Raw genomic sequence first — 15,405 nt, 5'->3', positions numbered from 1 at the left:
TAACTGAAGCCAGTAAAGTCTGAGTTTTTTGCTTCTCTGTCGTTTGTTCTCGAAAGGGAAAAGCTCTAAACTTTTGTAGAATTTCTCCATCAACTATGACGATTCTCACTGTACAGTCTTCGTTTAGCTCTTCTCGAGTTCCGGTTATAAAGAACGCGAATTTCGATCAAATTCCGTCGTGGGTTTCTCTGAAGTCGAGCACTTCTTCTCCGTCTGTTAAAATCTCGCATAAGCAAGGACAAGTAGAGAATCTTCATTTGGTTTCGTTGTCGAAGCATAGGAAGCTCAACGAAGCATTTGAGTTTTTGCAAGAAATGGATAAGGCTGGTGTCTCCGTTAGCTCGTATTCTTACCAATGTCTCTTTGAGGCTTGCAGAGAATTGAGGTCTTTATCTCATGGGAGACTCTTGCACGATCGCATGCGGATGGGTATCGAGAATCCTTCTGTGCTTCTTCAGAACTGTGTGCTTCAAATGTACTGTGAGTGTCGGAGCTTGGAAGATGCAGATAAGCTGTTCGATGAAATGTCTGAGTTAAATGCAGTTTCTCGTACAACGATGATATCTGCTTACGCCGAACAAGGAATTTTGGATAAAGCTGTTGGTTTGTTCTCGGGAATGCTAGCGTCAGGCGACAAGCCTCCTTCTTCCATGTATACGACACTCTTGAAATCTTTGGTAAACCCCAGGGCTTTAGACTTTGGTAGACAGATTCATGCTCATGTTATACGTGCTGGGTTATGTAGCAACACATCTATAGAGACCGGGATCGTGAACATGTACGTGAAATGTGGTTGGTTAGTGGGTGCTAAGCGAGTGTTCGATCAGATGGCAGTGAAGAAACCAGTGGCTTGTACGGGATTGATGGTAGGTTATACTCAAGCTGGAAGAGCAAGAGATGCTTTGAAACTATTTGTGGATTTGGTAACGGAAGGTGTTGAATGGGACAGTTTTGTGTTTTCAGTTGTTCTTAAAGCGTGTGCTTCTCTTGAAGAGCTTAATCTTGGCAAGCAAATTCATGCCTGTGTCGCTAAGCTTGGATTGGAATCTGAAGTCTCGGTTGGAACTCCACTTGTTGATTTTTACATCAAATGTTCCAGCTTCGAGTCTGCTTGTCGTGCATTTCAAGAAATCCGTGAGCCAAACGATGTTTCCTGGAGCGCAATCATCTCCGGATACTGTCAAATGAGTCAATTTGAGGAGGCTGTTAAAACCTTCAAGTCTTTGAGAAGCAAAAACGCATCGATTCTAAATTCATTCACATATACTAGCATATTCCAAGCATGCTCGGTACTTGCAGATTGCAACATTGGTGGCCAAGTCCATGCAGATGCTATAAAAAGAAGTCTGATTGGATCTCAGTATGGAGAAAGCGCTCTTATTACGATGTATTCAAAATGTGGATGCTTAGATGATGCAAATGAAGTCTTTGAGTCCATGGACAACCCCGATATTGTTGCATGGACTGCTTTTATATCAGGTCATGCTTACTATGGAAATGCCTCTGAAGCTTTGAGATTGTTTGAGAAAATGGTGAGTTGTGGTATGAAGCCAAACTCAGTTACATTTATTGCGGTTTTAACCGCGTGCAGCCATGCAGGCCTAGTTGAACAGGGAAAGCATTGCTTGGACACGATGCTTCGAAAATATAATGTGGCTCCGACTATTGATCATTATGATTGTATGATCGACATTTATGCCCGTTCGGGACTATTAGACGAAGCTCTCAAATTTATGAAGAATATGCCTTTTGAACCTGATGCAATGAGCTGGAAATGCTTTCTAAGTGGATGTTGGACTCATAAGAATCTTGAACTGGGCGAAATTGCTGGTGAGGAACTTCGCCAACTCGATCCAGAAGATACAGCTGGATATGTGCTACCGTTTAATCTGTACACCTGGGCTGGAAAATGGGAAGAAGCTGCTGAAATGATGAAACTAATGAATGAGAGGATGTTAAAGAAGGAACTGAGCTGCAGCTGGATCCAAGAAAAGGGTAAGATTCATCGGTTTATAGTGGGTGATAAACACCATCCACAAACTCAGGAGATCTATGAGAAGCTTAAGGAGTTTGATGGTTTCATGGAAGGTGATATGTTTCAGTGTAATATGACAGAGAGAAGAGAACAGCTTCTTGATCATAGTGAGAGACTTGCCATTGCATTTGGGCTGATATCGGTGCATGGCAATGCCCCTGCACCTATTAAGGTGTTCAAGAATCTTCGGGCATGCCCAGATTGTCATGAGTTTGCAAAGCATGTATCTTTGGTTACAGGACATGAAATCGTCATCCGAGATTCCAGGAGGTTTCACCATTTCAAGGAGGGAAAGTGTTCTTGCAACGATTACTGGTGACTGATGATCTTTAGTCTGTATCAGTAGATATTTTACATTAAATACTTATCCAACAAGAATGAGTCTGCAAATTGATGGTTAGGACGTGAAAACGTGGATATATTATATGTCAAAAGTAGTGCGTGTAATACAATTCTTCGGTTTACAAAACTGGAAACATTTTTCTGACTGCAAAGTACCCCAACCACACGAGAAGAAAGCATGTACGATATACAGTACTGTTAAAGCTGTGGTAGCAAGACTGTTCTGGGATCCCGAGGTCCCCAAGGTCACTACTTACTGGCTGGACCTGGAGGCTTCCCACAATCTACGTTCTATCCGCAGCTTTCTTAGCTCTGTTAGTCCTTGCTCAACTGAAAATAAGAACCAATTGTAAGAGTTGTCTTATGGATAATCCTCTTGGCTAAAAGGAATTTGGTAAGGTAAATTGTACCTTCCATGGCGTCATGTGAAGATGGAGAATGTGCGCTCCTGCTGATCCAAAATCTAAGACGTTCTCTCGCAGTGTCCACTTCTATGCCAAGGGATTGTGCTCTTCTCCAGAAGTACGTGAGCCAAGCCTGCCAAATGTTCCAAATTTCATAGCTTTGAGAATGGAGAAAGGCCAAGATGAGCTGACAAAATTATCTCTAATAGATCCAAAAGATACATAGAAGAACAAAAGTCGATACAAAAGGGAACATGAAGGAGGGATCAGATGAAGGAAAAGCCCATGAGAGAAAGCGAGAACGGGCTTGTAATTCTGTACCTCCTTGAAGAGAACATCCTCAGACTCTTCTTGACTCAATTCTGCAAAGGACCACAGGCCAAGGTCAGAATTATCCTTAAGAATAACAAGAACTGTTGGAACATAGGATACTGGCGTTCAAGTTAAGTTTTTCATGGTCATAATAGTATCAAGAGTTTGTCATTGTAACTCTGTGGATTATGCTTTACTCCATATCTTATATTTCATAACACCAAGATGTTGACATAAATATTCAGTAAGATAAGCTAATAAACTTACCAAGTGTCTCCGTAATCTTAGGACCACCTGGTGATTTTAACTCTGATATAAAACAACCAGAAAAAAACATCAATTGCAAAGTAGAATAGCCATTTAAGATGCGACACAAAATAAAATAAAACATGTACACTATTATCTCAATGGTGAAATTAGAAGCCTGGCTAAAGTCACTTATAATTTATTTTCTCTTTTTATCAACAAAAAACATAAAATTATTGGCGTCCAGAAGAAGCTCACCGATATCAGACAGTCGAGTAGTATTGGCCAACCTTAGCTGGGCTAATGTAATAGTAATGGCAACTTCAACCTTCAAAAGAACAAGTATAGTCCATGAGAAAATGAAAGAGGGACGCATGAACCAGAACCAGAGAGGATGAGAATAAACCTTTAAAGAAGTTAGCTCCTTTAGACCCATTTCCACAGAGAGCATACTTTCAATATTTCCTTCTCCTGTTAGATCATTTATATCTTGAACGAGCTGGCTCCTCTTCTCGTTCTCCTCAGATTCTGGTCAGATGTTTTCATAGCCAACAGATAAATATACAGTAACGAGAAGTGATACTCGGAGTTATAGAATGTTATCACAACAGAATCTTAGAAATATGATTGAGTGATTGCTTGCCTTTTTCCCAACTTTCTTCTTTAGCCTTCTGTCCAGCTGACAGCACAATTTCAAAAGGAAGAGGAGCCAGAGATGACCAGTATTCGTACTTGGACGTAGCTATATCCGAACATATTCCTGAAATGCAAATATGCACATATGTCAAGAAGCAAAGATACACGATGGCATGAAAGTTCTAGTTATGTCGTTAAGCAGATGTTTGTTACTCCTTACCATATCTGGAAGCTAGACCCCAATACCGAGCTAGCCAGCACCGCTTAAGAACAACTTCCTCCTGAAAATTTTGCAAGGCTGTGTTACTTAATCCCTACCATAAGCTTATGTGTGGATTGCGCAAAAACATGAACACAAACCATCTCCTTTTGGGTCAATATCATTCTATGCGTCATTGTCCGTAGACCATTGACTTCAGATTCTGCTCCTTGAAGTTGTGCTACTATAGCAGCGGTCTCCAGTTTTGCAGTCTGATTAAGAGTGAATTATAGAAAATATAAGCTTTCTCCATTTCCATTAATTATCACCTCATTATAGATGTGACACATGGACAGAAAAAAAGGGCCTACCTCTACTTGAGACCGAAGAGCAGTAGTCTCTCTATTAGTCCCATCTCTATTCTGCCTTGCATCTTTGAGGGCCGCCTGTCATAGAGTGAGTGTAGGTGAATCTAAAAGCCAGAACAAAAGTTCCATCTTTGGAAACAAAACCACCACATAAAAGTAAATATTGAGGAGCCTCAGACGTAGCAATACCTCTCTTTGACGCAAAGCTGCTTCTTTTCTGCAACATGAAACAAAGTACATTCATGTAAGCATTTCAATCCAACAGAAAAAAAACGAAAACTGGCAACAAATTGTATTGATATTGACTACCGGCTCAGAAGTTTAGCTTCCAATGATACACCTTCTCCCAGAGAAGTTACCTAGATTTTGTCTCAAAGGTGAGAACAATATTACAAAAAAGAGCAAAAAAAAAATTATGCATACAGGTATTTGTCCAGTTACCTGTTTTTCAAGCTCTCTCACCCTAGCTTCTGCTTCCTTGCATTTCTCATCCTCAAGCCTAAGCTGTTAACAAAGCTCAAACGTATAAAAAACTTACTCTGGGGATAAATGAAAACCAAAAAAGAAGACTTTCTACCTTTTCAAGTATACTATCATTCTCCTCTTGCAGCATATCAAGCTGTGATGTAAAACAACTCTCAGTTTCCATCTATGACATTATCCATTAAGATATAAATAGATACGGAAAAAAAAACGAATTAGCATACTTCGTCACGAAGTGCAGATGCTTCATGCTGATCTTTCGAATCTTTTCCATTAAAATGACCAATATCAGCTAAAACCCTGCAATGACAAACAATCTCCAAGAAGTAATGAATAACAAACTCAACTAGCTTCTTTAATATGAAGATATCTTTGGGAGTTATCTTCACCTCTTTTCAGTCTTAGGAGTTGCAACTGGTAAAGGATTGGTAGTTTGATTCCTCAGTTTACTCGGTGGAACAGGCGGTTGCGATGCCCGAACAGACACAGCTGGAGAGTTCTGAGATAAATGGTATTTCACAATCACCACCATCAATTCTCTGATTATAAACATTCAGACTAGTTTCCATAACTACTACATTACCATATTTTTCAATCAAAATCCAACATTTCCAAAATTAGAAACTAGAAACCAAATCTCTATGACTGAAAAGTAAACAAATGTAGTGAATTGGGTGGATTTGGCTTCTACTAAAGCAAAAAAGGACTGAAATTTACCGCAGGGGAGGAAGATCTAGAGATCTTAGGAGGAGGAACAACAGCAGAAGAAGCAACAGGTTTAGGTTTAGCAATTGTGGAAGAAGGATTTCTAGTGAAGGAAAGAGGAGGAGGAGCACCATATCGGAAACCTAAATCATCACCACCGACTTCATCATCATCATCGTCATCGTCGTCATCATTGTTGGTCTGAGAAGCCATGACTTTAGCAAGTCTCTGAGCAGCGGCTTTAGCAGCAACGTTTTGAGCTCGTTTGACGTTAGACATATTAGTGACGGAAGAAGATCGAGCGTGGTGATGACGCGCCGGAGAAGAAGGAGCTACGGCGGCGGCATTGGTGGTACCTGAATCGCCGCTCCATTGACGGAAGTAGCTAGGGCTTTCGGTTCGTGCTCGCTCCATTGTAATGACGAGAGATGCAAAACCTAGATCTTCTTCTTCTTGGTGATGGTGTGATTATGGAGTCAGACAAAAGACATCTCTTTGTGTGTGTTTTTTTTTGGTCTTAAAAAAAGAGTTCGAAGAAGAAGACTAGAAGAGAGTTGAGTTAGTCTACTTTAGTTACTTTACCAAGAGGGTAAGACCAAATAAAATCGTATAGAACAATTTTTTATTAGTTTACAAAATATATTTTTCAACTATACATATCTAAAGTATTTTTCATTTGTTGTGCTCTCAATCAACGATCCAATCCATTATGATTTATGTATGTGTATCATTGTTTGCCGACAATTTCTCCATCGACAACGAATTCACCAAATTTAATTTTCATCTACTCGTTTTTATCTAATTGGAGTTTCATTTTACTTGTGTGGTATCTCTTCCAATTATTCCTAATTTTGCCATGAATGTTTGTAGTTTCTAAAATGGTTTTTGGATTTTGGATTTTGGTTTTTAGTTTTTGATTTTCTTGGTTTTTGTTTTTGGTGTAGATTTTAGTTTCTTAAAAACTTGAATGGTAATTTGTTTAGATTTTAGTTTTTATGTCAATAGATAATATATTTTTCAACAAAAAACTCTAAAACAAAAATAAAAAATGTAATCGATGGTTTTTGAGAAAGAAACTCCCAAAACATAGATTTTGGTTTTCTTTGAAAAATTGCTAAAACACTCAAAAACTAGATTCTCTATTTTTTAGGAAAACTTGTTTTTTCAAAATCTTGAATGGGTACAAAATAGATTTTCGGACAAACTAAAACCAAAAACTAGTTTAAAAACCATACCCATTCAAAGTTATTATGCCTTTCGTCTCTATAAATCTCCAAAAATGTAATTAAAAAAAAAAATCCTCCAAAAGTGTATTTGTTGTTGTCAAATTTTACAGTAAAACATATTTTCTAGGTCGAGTTATAAATTATTTTACCAAATGTATCAATATCAATACATATATTTTAATGGGCTCATTGATCTCAAAAGAAAAATATTAATGGGCTTCTAATATGAGCGCGCAGATCAAATTCAGTTACATTCATTGAGTTGGTTTGGTGAGCCGAAATCAGGCCCATTTTCTGCGATACAACATGAAACATTCTGAACCTACCTAAAGTAGCATTATGTCCAAAGAAAGTCACCTAGAAATAGTAATAGTAGTATGTAGCATGAAAAATAATGAATATGAATACTTAATACATGTGTTTTCATGCGTTAACATTACTCGCAACCCCAGAAGATACAAGAATAAAAGACATCAATCGGGGTATGCACTCCTACAGAATTAGATACTCTTTCGTTCTTGCTCATTGGACAAATCGCACCAAGGAAAAGCCTTAAGTGAAAATAAATAATCGAGACCACCCACCAAAAAAAATAAAAAGAAGCTGGGAAAAACAATTGAAGAAGGTGGGATGTTGAGTTTCTTTAAAAAAGGTAGAAGAAGAAATGGTGGGCAGTTATTTTTATTGAGAATATGGTGTTATATAAAAATAATAAATAAAATAGAGTATAAAATAGTTAAGAAATAGTCCTACCATAATGGAGGACCATGAGATGATCAGAGGTAGATGAGTTTGGAAGCAAAGTAATGTTTTGTGAAAGAGAAGAAGTGTCTCTGCTTCCTCTCCATATAGCATCTCTCACGTGTTGTAGTGTCAACACTGGCTCCAGTTCTTGCCCTCTGCATCTTATCTCTACCTGCTTTTCATTTTACGAAAAAATTAAACACTATTAGTATTAGTCCTATGTACCCACTAACATATGTTAATATAAGAGAGTTTTTCTTTCTTGGTATGAATAAATGAATGAATGTGATAATATTGGAATAAAATGGGTTTAATGAGATCATTGCATCGTAGGTGTGACGGAGTGGAAAAAGCCACGTGTCATGGTGGCTACGCAATGCCGTAATTATGTCATCTCTACTTTACTTGCAAGAGATTCCTGATTTTCTAAACACTATGCTTTTTAAAGAAGGAGCAAACAACACCAACAATGACACCACCACTTATTTCACATATAATAAGTTAAAAGAAAACTATGCAATACATATTCGCATAATAATTTACTTGCTCATATATTTGAATGGTACCCACGATTTCCAAATCTTAATCATTTTCGTGGCCTACCCTTTTTTCTACCCGTAATGTATTTTCCAATGAATCTTCCAAATGGACTTTTATGTTCTGTCGTCGTATTTCTGAGTATTCTCCTATGACTATTTAGCCTTCTCTTCTCACTCTTGTAATTATTATTTTTTGAACAAAATCACTCTTGTAATTTATTTGCTTGTCTTAGAACGGAAAAAAAAAACTAATTTAGATATTGTGCATAAAAAAGGTTGAATATTAAAAATAAGGTTGATATATTTTTTTGACAGCAAATAAAGTTGAATTCTAAACGGAGGAAACTCAATGGAGACACTACCCCATGAAAACTTCACCATCATCTCATGCACGTCTTCTCTTTACGTTTTGCTGACTAAGGTTTGCGATCCAAAATGCATTTTAACTCCAAATATATATATATATATATATATATATATATATATATATATATTTATTTATTTATTTATTTCTTAGTGGGAATATAATTTTTCTAATAATGTAGTCGATGTTGTTAGATACCTTGTATTAATTATCTAAAACATATCAAATAAAATACTCTCTACGGTTGACGGTTGTTATACATTATCATTATTCTTTTTGTTAGCATAATACAATAATTAGCTTATGAAAGTGGTGTTTTATCACACGTATCAACATCTTAATATTTATATATAATTATTAACGGATCCACAAAATTATATAACCAATTATTTTATTTTATTTTAAATAGGGACCATAGCAGTCGTAGTCGGATATGCATATATATATATATATATATATATATATATATATATTAAAAATGGTTTGCATGCATCGCATCACTAACTTAAAAAGGATATCATGTACATATACATGGCTCCCTTATCTGGCCTTTAGTGCCGTTTTGTTCCTTTTTCAAAAATGCAATTTTCTTTCAGCAAATTGCAATGATTCTGTTGTTGAAGGCGACTTCATGCATTGATTTTGCCCGACGTAAAATACATTATTTATCTATTACATAGTGTCATTTATGCTTATATATAAGTGGAATTCCAGCTTAGTAATATGTTAAAAATATTTACTAGCTTTACAGAAACACTTTGGACTCTGTATATTTTACAACATATTACATATGATACCTAGATTTTGGAAGTTAGGTGCTTTTATTAAATAAAAATAAATTTTATAGATATAATGTATAAATTGTGGTGAAACAAATATAATCATGAACGTTGTATATATAGATAGTTGAGATCTGTTAAATAGTTAAATTCATAACATTTTGGAATACCAACTGAAGTAAATAAATTCATAACATTTTTGGTTAATAATATACTTTATTGTTATATTTCTTCAATTTTTTTAAAAAGTAAATAAATATATAATTTTTTAAGGAAAAATGCACTCTAATGAAAGGATTTGACATAATACCGTCAAACATTCGGTTGGTGTTCAATAAAATAAAAAATAAAATAAAAAATCATACATTGGGCCAACGAAATTTCCAAAATGAAGGTCTCAAATGTTGTTTTATATTGGTGGGGGCAAGACCATTTCGGACTTGCTAAACCGTGAGGTACGGCTACTAGTATATATTAGTAACGATTTTCATCAAAATTACAGTAAAGACGCGACAAATTTGTAAGATTATGTTTCGAGAAAAGCAAAGTATTCATCATACGAAGATGGCATCCACGGACCAAACATATTCCATGAAGTGAAATTCACAAAACAGAAAATCGTTGGATTATTAGTTACATGATCCAACCTTTTTTTATTTTACAATAAGCAGGATCGATCAAAGTTTTCAATACCAATGTATTGTTAAGCAAATATGGTGAAGAAGTTAATTAAACAAAGTCCTGCGGATGAAGACCGCCGGATGTGTGATTCCAAACAAAAGAAAAACATCTAAAATTTAGATAGATAGATGTTGATGGATGATAGAAAATTTTAAGAAAGTGCAGCACTTAAAGAGGATATGAGTATGATTGATGGGGAAAGGTTTTTCAAGCACCGAATTCATTAGGGGTTTGTGAAAGAAAGGGTCCTACACGAGACACTAACGAACAATTAGCTAAACCAAGGCGAGAGGAAATTGTTGGTGTTGATGAGCCAATTCTAACATAAGCATGACGGTTTCGCTAACCCTCAGTTTATTACATGCTTCTCATTTTAAGTGTACTGTACGTGGAAGAAAACAAATTAAAGAAATGATTTTAGTTTGTGAGCATAAAAAACCTTTTCTTGTTGTAATGTTTTTACTATCTAGGTAGAAGAGTAGAGCTACAATACAATATACAATAATTCATACGGAATATATAAATGAAAACGTAATCATAATTTTAACTAACAAACGGAAAATATGGTGAATACTAGTTTTTATCTATGATTCTATGGTTTACAATGACGTTTTCTACAAAATCAAAATTAATTATTCAACACAAAATATATTAATTATGTTTTTTACGTTCATGGCAGATAAAGGGCTGAACCAATGTTGGAGTTTTTAACTGCGATTAATAGAAAGTAAAGAGTTTTTTTATTTATTTTACGAAACGAAGCATGAGTTGAGTTGGTTGGAAAATAAAAAAACGACACAGTTGACAAAAATTCATGGGGCAAAAAGAAAATTCAATTTGATGGAATACTTTTAGCTTTTAAAACCTTTTGTTTTCTACTTTTCTTACGTCTAAAAAGTCAAAGGAAACTTAAAAAGAGGGAGAAAGACAAAAATGAAAGAACAATGCCTCCACGAAGTCAGATTATGGCTGCCTAATCATTACATTCATATTTATTATTCATTCTTGATACCTATGCCCTACCCAAATCTATTATGCACACATTCACATCATTATATATGCAATTATTACAGTATATATATTACACACAACAAAAATATAAACACACATATAGACACATACATATTATAAACATATATATATATAGTGAATGAACATAATTGCAACTTTAATTAATGATCAACTAATAAAAGAATAGCCCATAATGACTTTCTGGACGTAAACCCTATCTCTGGTGTTCGGGTTCAATACAACTTTTAAAAGGATTGAAAATAGTAAAATCAATCTTCAAAAAATTTCAGATTAGTCTTTAGATCTATATCCACACTGATATACTGAAATGCTGATTATGCAATCATTCTTTCTATCCGCGTTAATTAATACGCTAACTAAAGATCAAATTACAATTTCCATGTGATGTATAAGCTAATTTTTATTGTAATTAACTATTCAATGAATATACAATATATGATGAAATATACACCTTATTATATACCTATTATATAGCTTAGGAGAAACGGATAAGAAGAAAACAGCTTGTCAATGAAAACTTAATAATTTGATCAAGATATGGACATATCACATATGTTATATGTGTATATAGAGAGAGAGTACAGAGATACACATACCCACATATAATTTTATATTAATCTCAATCTCATCTGTCACACTTCATGGCATGCCTTAATGTAATAACAAGCCAACAAAAATTAAGTCATTTGACTCAATCTTAAACATTTAGTTGACCTAAATATTATAGTTAAAATTATCTGCGTCCCGTTTAATTAAGTTTAATATACATCTAGGCTTCCAAGGAAAACATGCTTACAAGTTACAAGTGACAACCAAACGTATTTCAAACAATCGAGTGTATCTTGATTAAATTCGTCTCATTCTTTAAAATCTTTTTCAAAAAATGCAAGTGAGAATATATATACTGGCACATCTCTAAGTATTTTCTATGCATTATTTTATACTATATAGAAATGCATGGAAGAAAGGAAGGAAGCAAATTCTTCTAAAAAATAAACACATGTATACATAAATTAAGGTTAGATGATCTTAAAATGTGTATCTCATGCAATTTCGTACGACGTCGAAAAGATTCGTGTGTGCGGCTTGCATCGTTTGGTAATTATCAAAAGCATAATATTAATGACGTTCCATGCACGTTACAATCACTGAAATATTGAATTATCCCTTATCATAGAAAAGAATTCTCGTTTTTGTTTTTTGGTAATTATTCTTTGGGAATTAGTGTAATTATTAATTCAGGGATCATAAAGTTTTACTATAGCGTATTATGGGTAAGCGAGCGCATATATGCACATATATCAATGATTGAAATTTGCACGAGAAGCAACGTACGTAATTATAGGGATTGAATTCCATTTCATTCATCAAAAATAAATGGAAAGGACACTTTTTGTTTCATGAAATATTCGACTCGTAAGATTTTAAATAAGTCAGCATGCATATGATATGAAGTTACTTTACTGTATCCATCATTTGGGATAATAACTAGCTCTCTAGACGAAGCGTGCGATATAGCTATAGTAACAGTTGTACTTGTATATATGTCTATGTTCATGTACGTATGTGACATGCATACATACAATTCGTTTCCATGAACTGAGGTTTTTGATTTATGCGGTATGACGTCATAATCAGTATCTCTCCAGACTAGTTGAGCTATTTGTTTCGGTTATGCGAGTCTTTAGTTGTATTTTCGGTGAAGTAGCTAAACTTAAAACACTTATAAACAAAAAGTTATCCAGAATTATAATCTCATAAACTAGATTATATATATTAGGTTAAAAAGACCACTATTTTGATTTCAAAATGTACTTACATTTACACGAAAACACACATATATAATTGCAAAAAAAAAAATGGATTCTATAAATCAATGTGGTTGGTAGGTGGATTGCCATATATTTATATAATATGCATAAAATAAATAAATTAAAGGGTGCACTCATCTCTAATGAGAATTTTGATCATATTAGACATTAATTAATGGCTGACGACCGTTAATCAATTACCCCTAAACTATAAAAAGGAGCAAGTAAGACAAACTAGAAAAAGGTTGAAAATCAATTAATGGATAATAGACATATAAAAACAAAGAAAGAACAAAAACGGCTTATACCTAGCAATGACATCTACTTGTGACCTAATTAACATGGAGACACTTTTTGTGGCAATTTAGTTCCCATGTTGCTGTCATGTTCCTCAGTACACCAACCCCCATGAATATACCCTCTCCACATTTGCTTATTTTCTTTTACTAATATATGTTTCTATTTTATCGTACTATTCTCATTATCTTTAATGCTTAAAGGTATATTTATGTAACGTTTTAGATGTTTCTTTTTAAAGCTAAGGAGATTGTAGTTACGGCAAGCAACGTGTACATGGAATCTAGAACAATAAAGTTAAAGAAAGGGAAATTAAAAGAATGAAATGAGATTAGAAAAAACCTGGGATTCGTGCTCCAATCGCAACTTATTCACCAAATATTTCATCAACAGTCGAACAGTCATCTTCCCGTCCCTACCAAATCCAGGAACATCAAAATTAATTAGCCATAAACTTTTGATAAAATTAACGTCGTTTTGTGGGTTACTTCTTATTAATTAGCTAACTTTTGAATAAATAACGACAATGGTGGAATCTTAATAAACGACTGAGTACTTACTTGATTCTCAAGTAGCTCTTTGGAATCTGAGGCAAGAATGGTTCTACTGTCCTAAAACGTCCACCAAATAAAATTTCAAAAACTGTAACGCTTTGAAAATATATATAAGATCTTGACAGAACACCTTAATTATGATTAAAACCGATTGTATATGGACCTTACATAACATGGTCTCTAGCAAATTAAAATTAAGGGTACTTACTGGTTTTGAGAAGCTTGAAGGAGAAACCAAATGCCGGAATGGGGTCGTCTGGGAGGATCAATGACTCTTAAACTCGAGCTTGGACCTGCCACCCCATCCGGGTTATCATTCCCTATTAACTGCGGCTGAAAACTAGAGCGACCAAAGTACTGTCCCATCAATGGCATCATCAAAGAACCAGATGATGATGATGATGGTTGTGTTAGGTTTTGTGGGACAAAAGGCGTTCTAAACGCAGCCGCCGCCCAAGGACCAATCATATCCTGAGGCCTTGTATGGAACATCAATGGATTAATCATCATCCCTCCGGCTTGATGCTGATGATGAAAGAGAGATGACAATGGAAGACCAACTTCTTCTTCTCTATTTGAACCGCCAGAGGAAAGGTTAAGCTCTAGAAAAGAGTCTCTCCTAGCCGTTGGATCAGTTTGATGTTGCTGCCGATGGTCGAGATCCGGTTTAACGTCCTCCTCGTGACCTAAGCTTAACCGGAGCCACCCTTGTTGTCTCATCTCATGATCTTCGGCTTCGTTGTTGTTATTATTATTAATATTGTTGTTATTGCTATTGTTGTCGTGGTCGTCCTCCTTGGAGCTTAACCTAGAAGTAGTACTCCTCGGCTCTTCTTGATCGGCCATGAAACTACACTCTCTCCTAAAAACTTGGTGATGATTATTATCTTTTGCCTGATGATGATCAGATCCTAAGTGAATGTCTTTGTTGTTGTCGTCGTCCTCAGAGACGGCAGAGAAGTGATGAGTTTTTTGTAATAACCTCATAAAAGCAAAACTGTTGGCAAACGCACATGGAAGAAGAAGCGTTGACGTGGAGGAAGAGGATTCAGCAGCAGAAACCATGGCAGAGTCCGGTGACCGGAAAAGCCAAAGAAAGCCGGAGAGAAGCGACGCAAAGGGTTATTGATGATCTCAACATCAGGGGAGACGGAGGAGTGAAGATAAATTAGGGTTCTTAGATGGAGACAAGAGATCGAGAACTCGAGGCATGGTCGGAGACATGAGAAGTCATGGCGCTAGTTAGAGAGAGAAAGAGAGAGATTATATGTGTTTTAATGATAAGAGAGGACAAGAGGAGGGATAGAATAAATTTTGCAAATCTCACTTTCTATCAATTCTCTTTGTTTGGAATCTTGTGGAAATGAAAATTTTGCAGAGAAAAAGAGAGAGAGAAGGAAAGGTCAATGTTGCAATTATAGAGAGTAATGGGCACTAGTTATGCGAAAAGCTTTTTATGCGGTCAAAACGGTGCATATGTTTTCGTATTACATCATTCCTACACAAAACAAACGTATTTTCTTTCTTTTTCAGCGACCACATATACACGGCCTTAAAACAAAATTGAAAGATTCCAGATAGAGAAATTGAGATTTATTATCTGCATCTCTTGAAACTATGTGATTTAATAATATTAGATATATAACGG

General features: G+C 35.3%; 3 protein-coding genes and 1 long non-coding RNA gene across 5 annotated transcripts; 2 read left to right on the top strand and 2 right to left on the bottom strand.

The window, feature by feature from the left end:
• Positions 1-2,354, top strand: RARE1 (Pentatricopeptide repeat (PPR) superfamily protein; the record flags this gene model as incomplete). Its single annotated transcript, NM_121330.2, has 1 exon — positions 1-2,354. The coding sequence occupies exon 1, from the start codon at positions 96-98 to the stop codon at positions 2,352-2,354; it is 2,259 nt and encodes a 752-aa protein (NP_196831.1). The 5' UTR covers positions 1-95.
• Positions 2,355-2,425: 71 nt separating this feature from the next.
• On the bottom strand, positions 2,426-6,412 carry AT5G13260 (myosin). The gene is made up of 17 exons (NM_121329.6): positions 5,743-6,412; positions 5,415-5,524; positions 5,250-5,325; positions 5,120-5,161; positions 4,984-5,046; positions 4,852-4,901; positions 4,732-4,759; positions 4,546-4,620; positions 4,336-4,446; positions 4,196-4,256; positions 3,983-4,099; positions 3,746-3,867; positions 3,598-3,667; positions 3,361-3,402; positions 3,103-3,143; positions 2,788-2,914; positions 2,426-2,707 (listed from the first exon to the last, which is right to left on the bottom strand). Exons 1-17 carry the CDS (start codon positions 6,142-6,144, stop codon positions 2,631-2,633), a joined length of 1,614 nt encoding a protein of 537 aa, NP_196830.2. The 5' UTR covers positions 6,145-6,412; the 3' UTR covers positions 2,426-2,630.
• A 961-nt stretch (positions 6,413-7,373) lies between these two features.
• AT5G13250 (RING finger protein) lies at positions 7,374-15,152 on the bottom strand. 2 transcript variants are annotated; one of them, NM_121328.3, is made up of 4 exons: positions 13,966-15,039; positions 13,764-13,814; positions 13,546-13,618; positions 7,374-7,875 (listed from the first exon to the last, which is right to left on the bottom strand). In NM_121328.3, the coding sequence occupies exons 1-4, from the start codon at positions 14,820-14,822 to the stop codon at positions 7,693-7,695; spliced, it is 1,164 nt and encodes a 387-aa protein (NP_196829.2). In that variant the 5' UTR covers positions 14,823-15,039; the 3' UTR covers positions 7,374-7,692. The 2 variants fall into 2 exon arrangements, with proteins under 2 accessions (NP_196829.2, NP_001332014.1); NM_001343265.1 differs by lacking the exon at positions 7,374-7,875 and having other exon boundaries at positions 13,493-13,618; positions 13,966-15,152.
• On the top strand, positions 7,837-8,305 carry AT5G02075. Its single transcript, NR_142569.1, has one exon. It is a non-coding gene; the product is annotated as an other RNA (long non-coding RNA).
• Positions 15,153-15,405: the final 253 nt, after the last annotated feature.

Source organism: Arabidopsis thaliana, chromosome 5 (assembly GCF_000001735.4).
Source record: "Arabidopsis thaliana chromosome 5, partial sequence".
In the NCBI taxonomy this organism is placed as follows: Eukaryota; Viridiplantae; Streptophyta; class Magnoliopsida; order Brassicales; family Brassicaceae; genus Arabidopsis; species Arabidopsis thaliana.
This window is presented reverse-complemented; position numbering and strand designations above follow the sequence as displayed.

Excerpts from the sequence above, each read along its gene's own strand:
- AT5G13260 (NM_121329.6), bottom strand. The coding sequence starts at position 6,144 with ATGGAGCGAGCACGAACCGAAAGCCCTAGCTACTTCCGTCAATGGAGC. Across the intron at positions 4,257-4,335 it reads TATTGACCCAAAAGGAGATG|GAGGAAGTTGTTCTTAAGCG; the intron begins GTTTGTGTTCAT and ends CAAAATTTTCAG. Across the intron at positions 2,915-3,102 it reads AGGATGTTCTCTTCAAGGAG|GCTTGGCTCACGTACTTCTG; the intron begins GTACAGAATTAC and ends AACATTTGGCAG.
- AT5G13250 (NM_121328.3), bottom strand. The coding sequence starts at position 14,822 with ATGGTTTCTGCTGCTGAATCCTCTTCCTCCACGTCAACGCTTCTTCTT. Across the intron at positions 13,815-13,965 it reads CTTCAAGCTTCTCAAAACCA|GACAGTAGAACCATTCTTGC; the intron begins GTAAGTACCCTT and ends TGGACGTTTTAG. Across the intron at positions 7,876-13,545 it reads GATTGGAGCACGAATCCCAG|CAGGTAGAGATAAGATGCAG; the intron begins GTTTTTTCTAAT and ends TAAAATGAAAAG.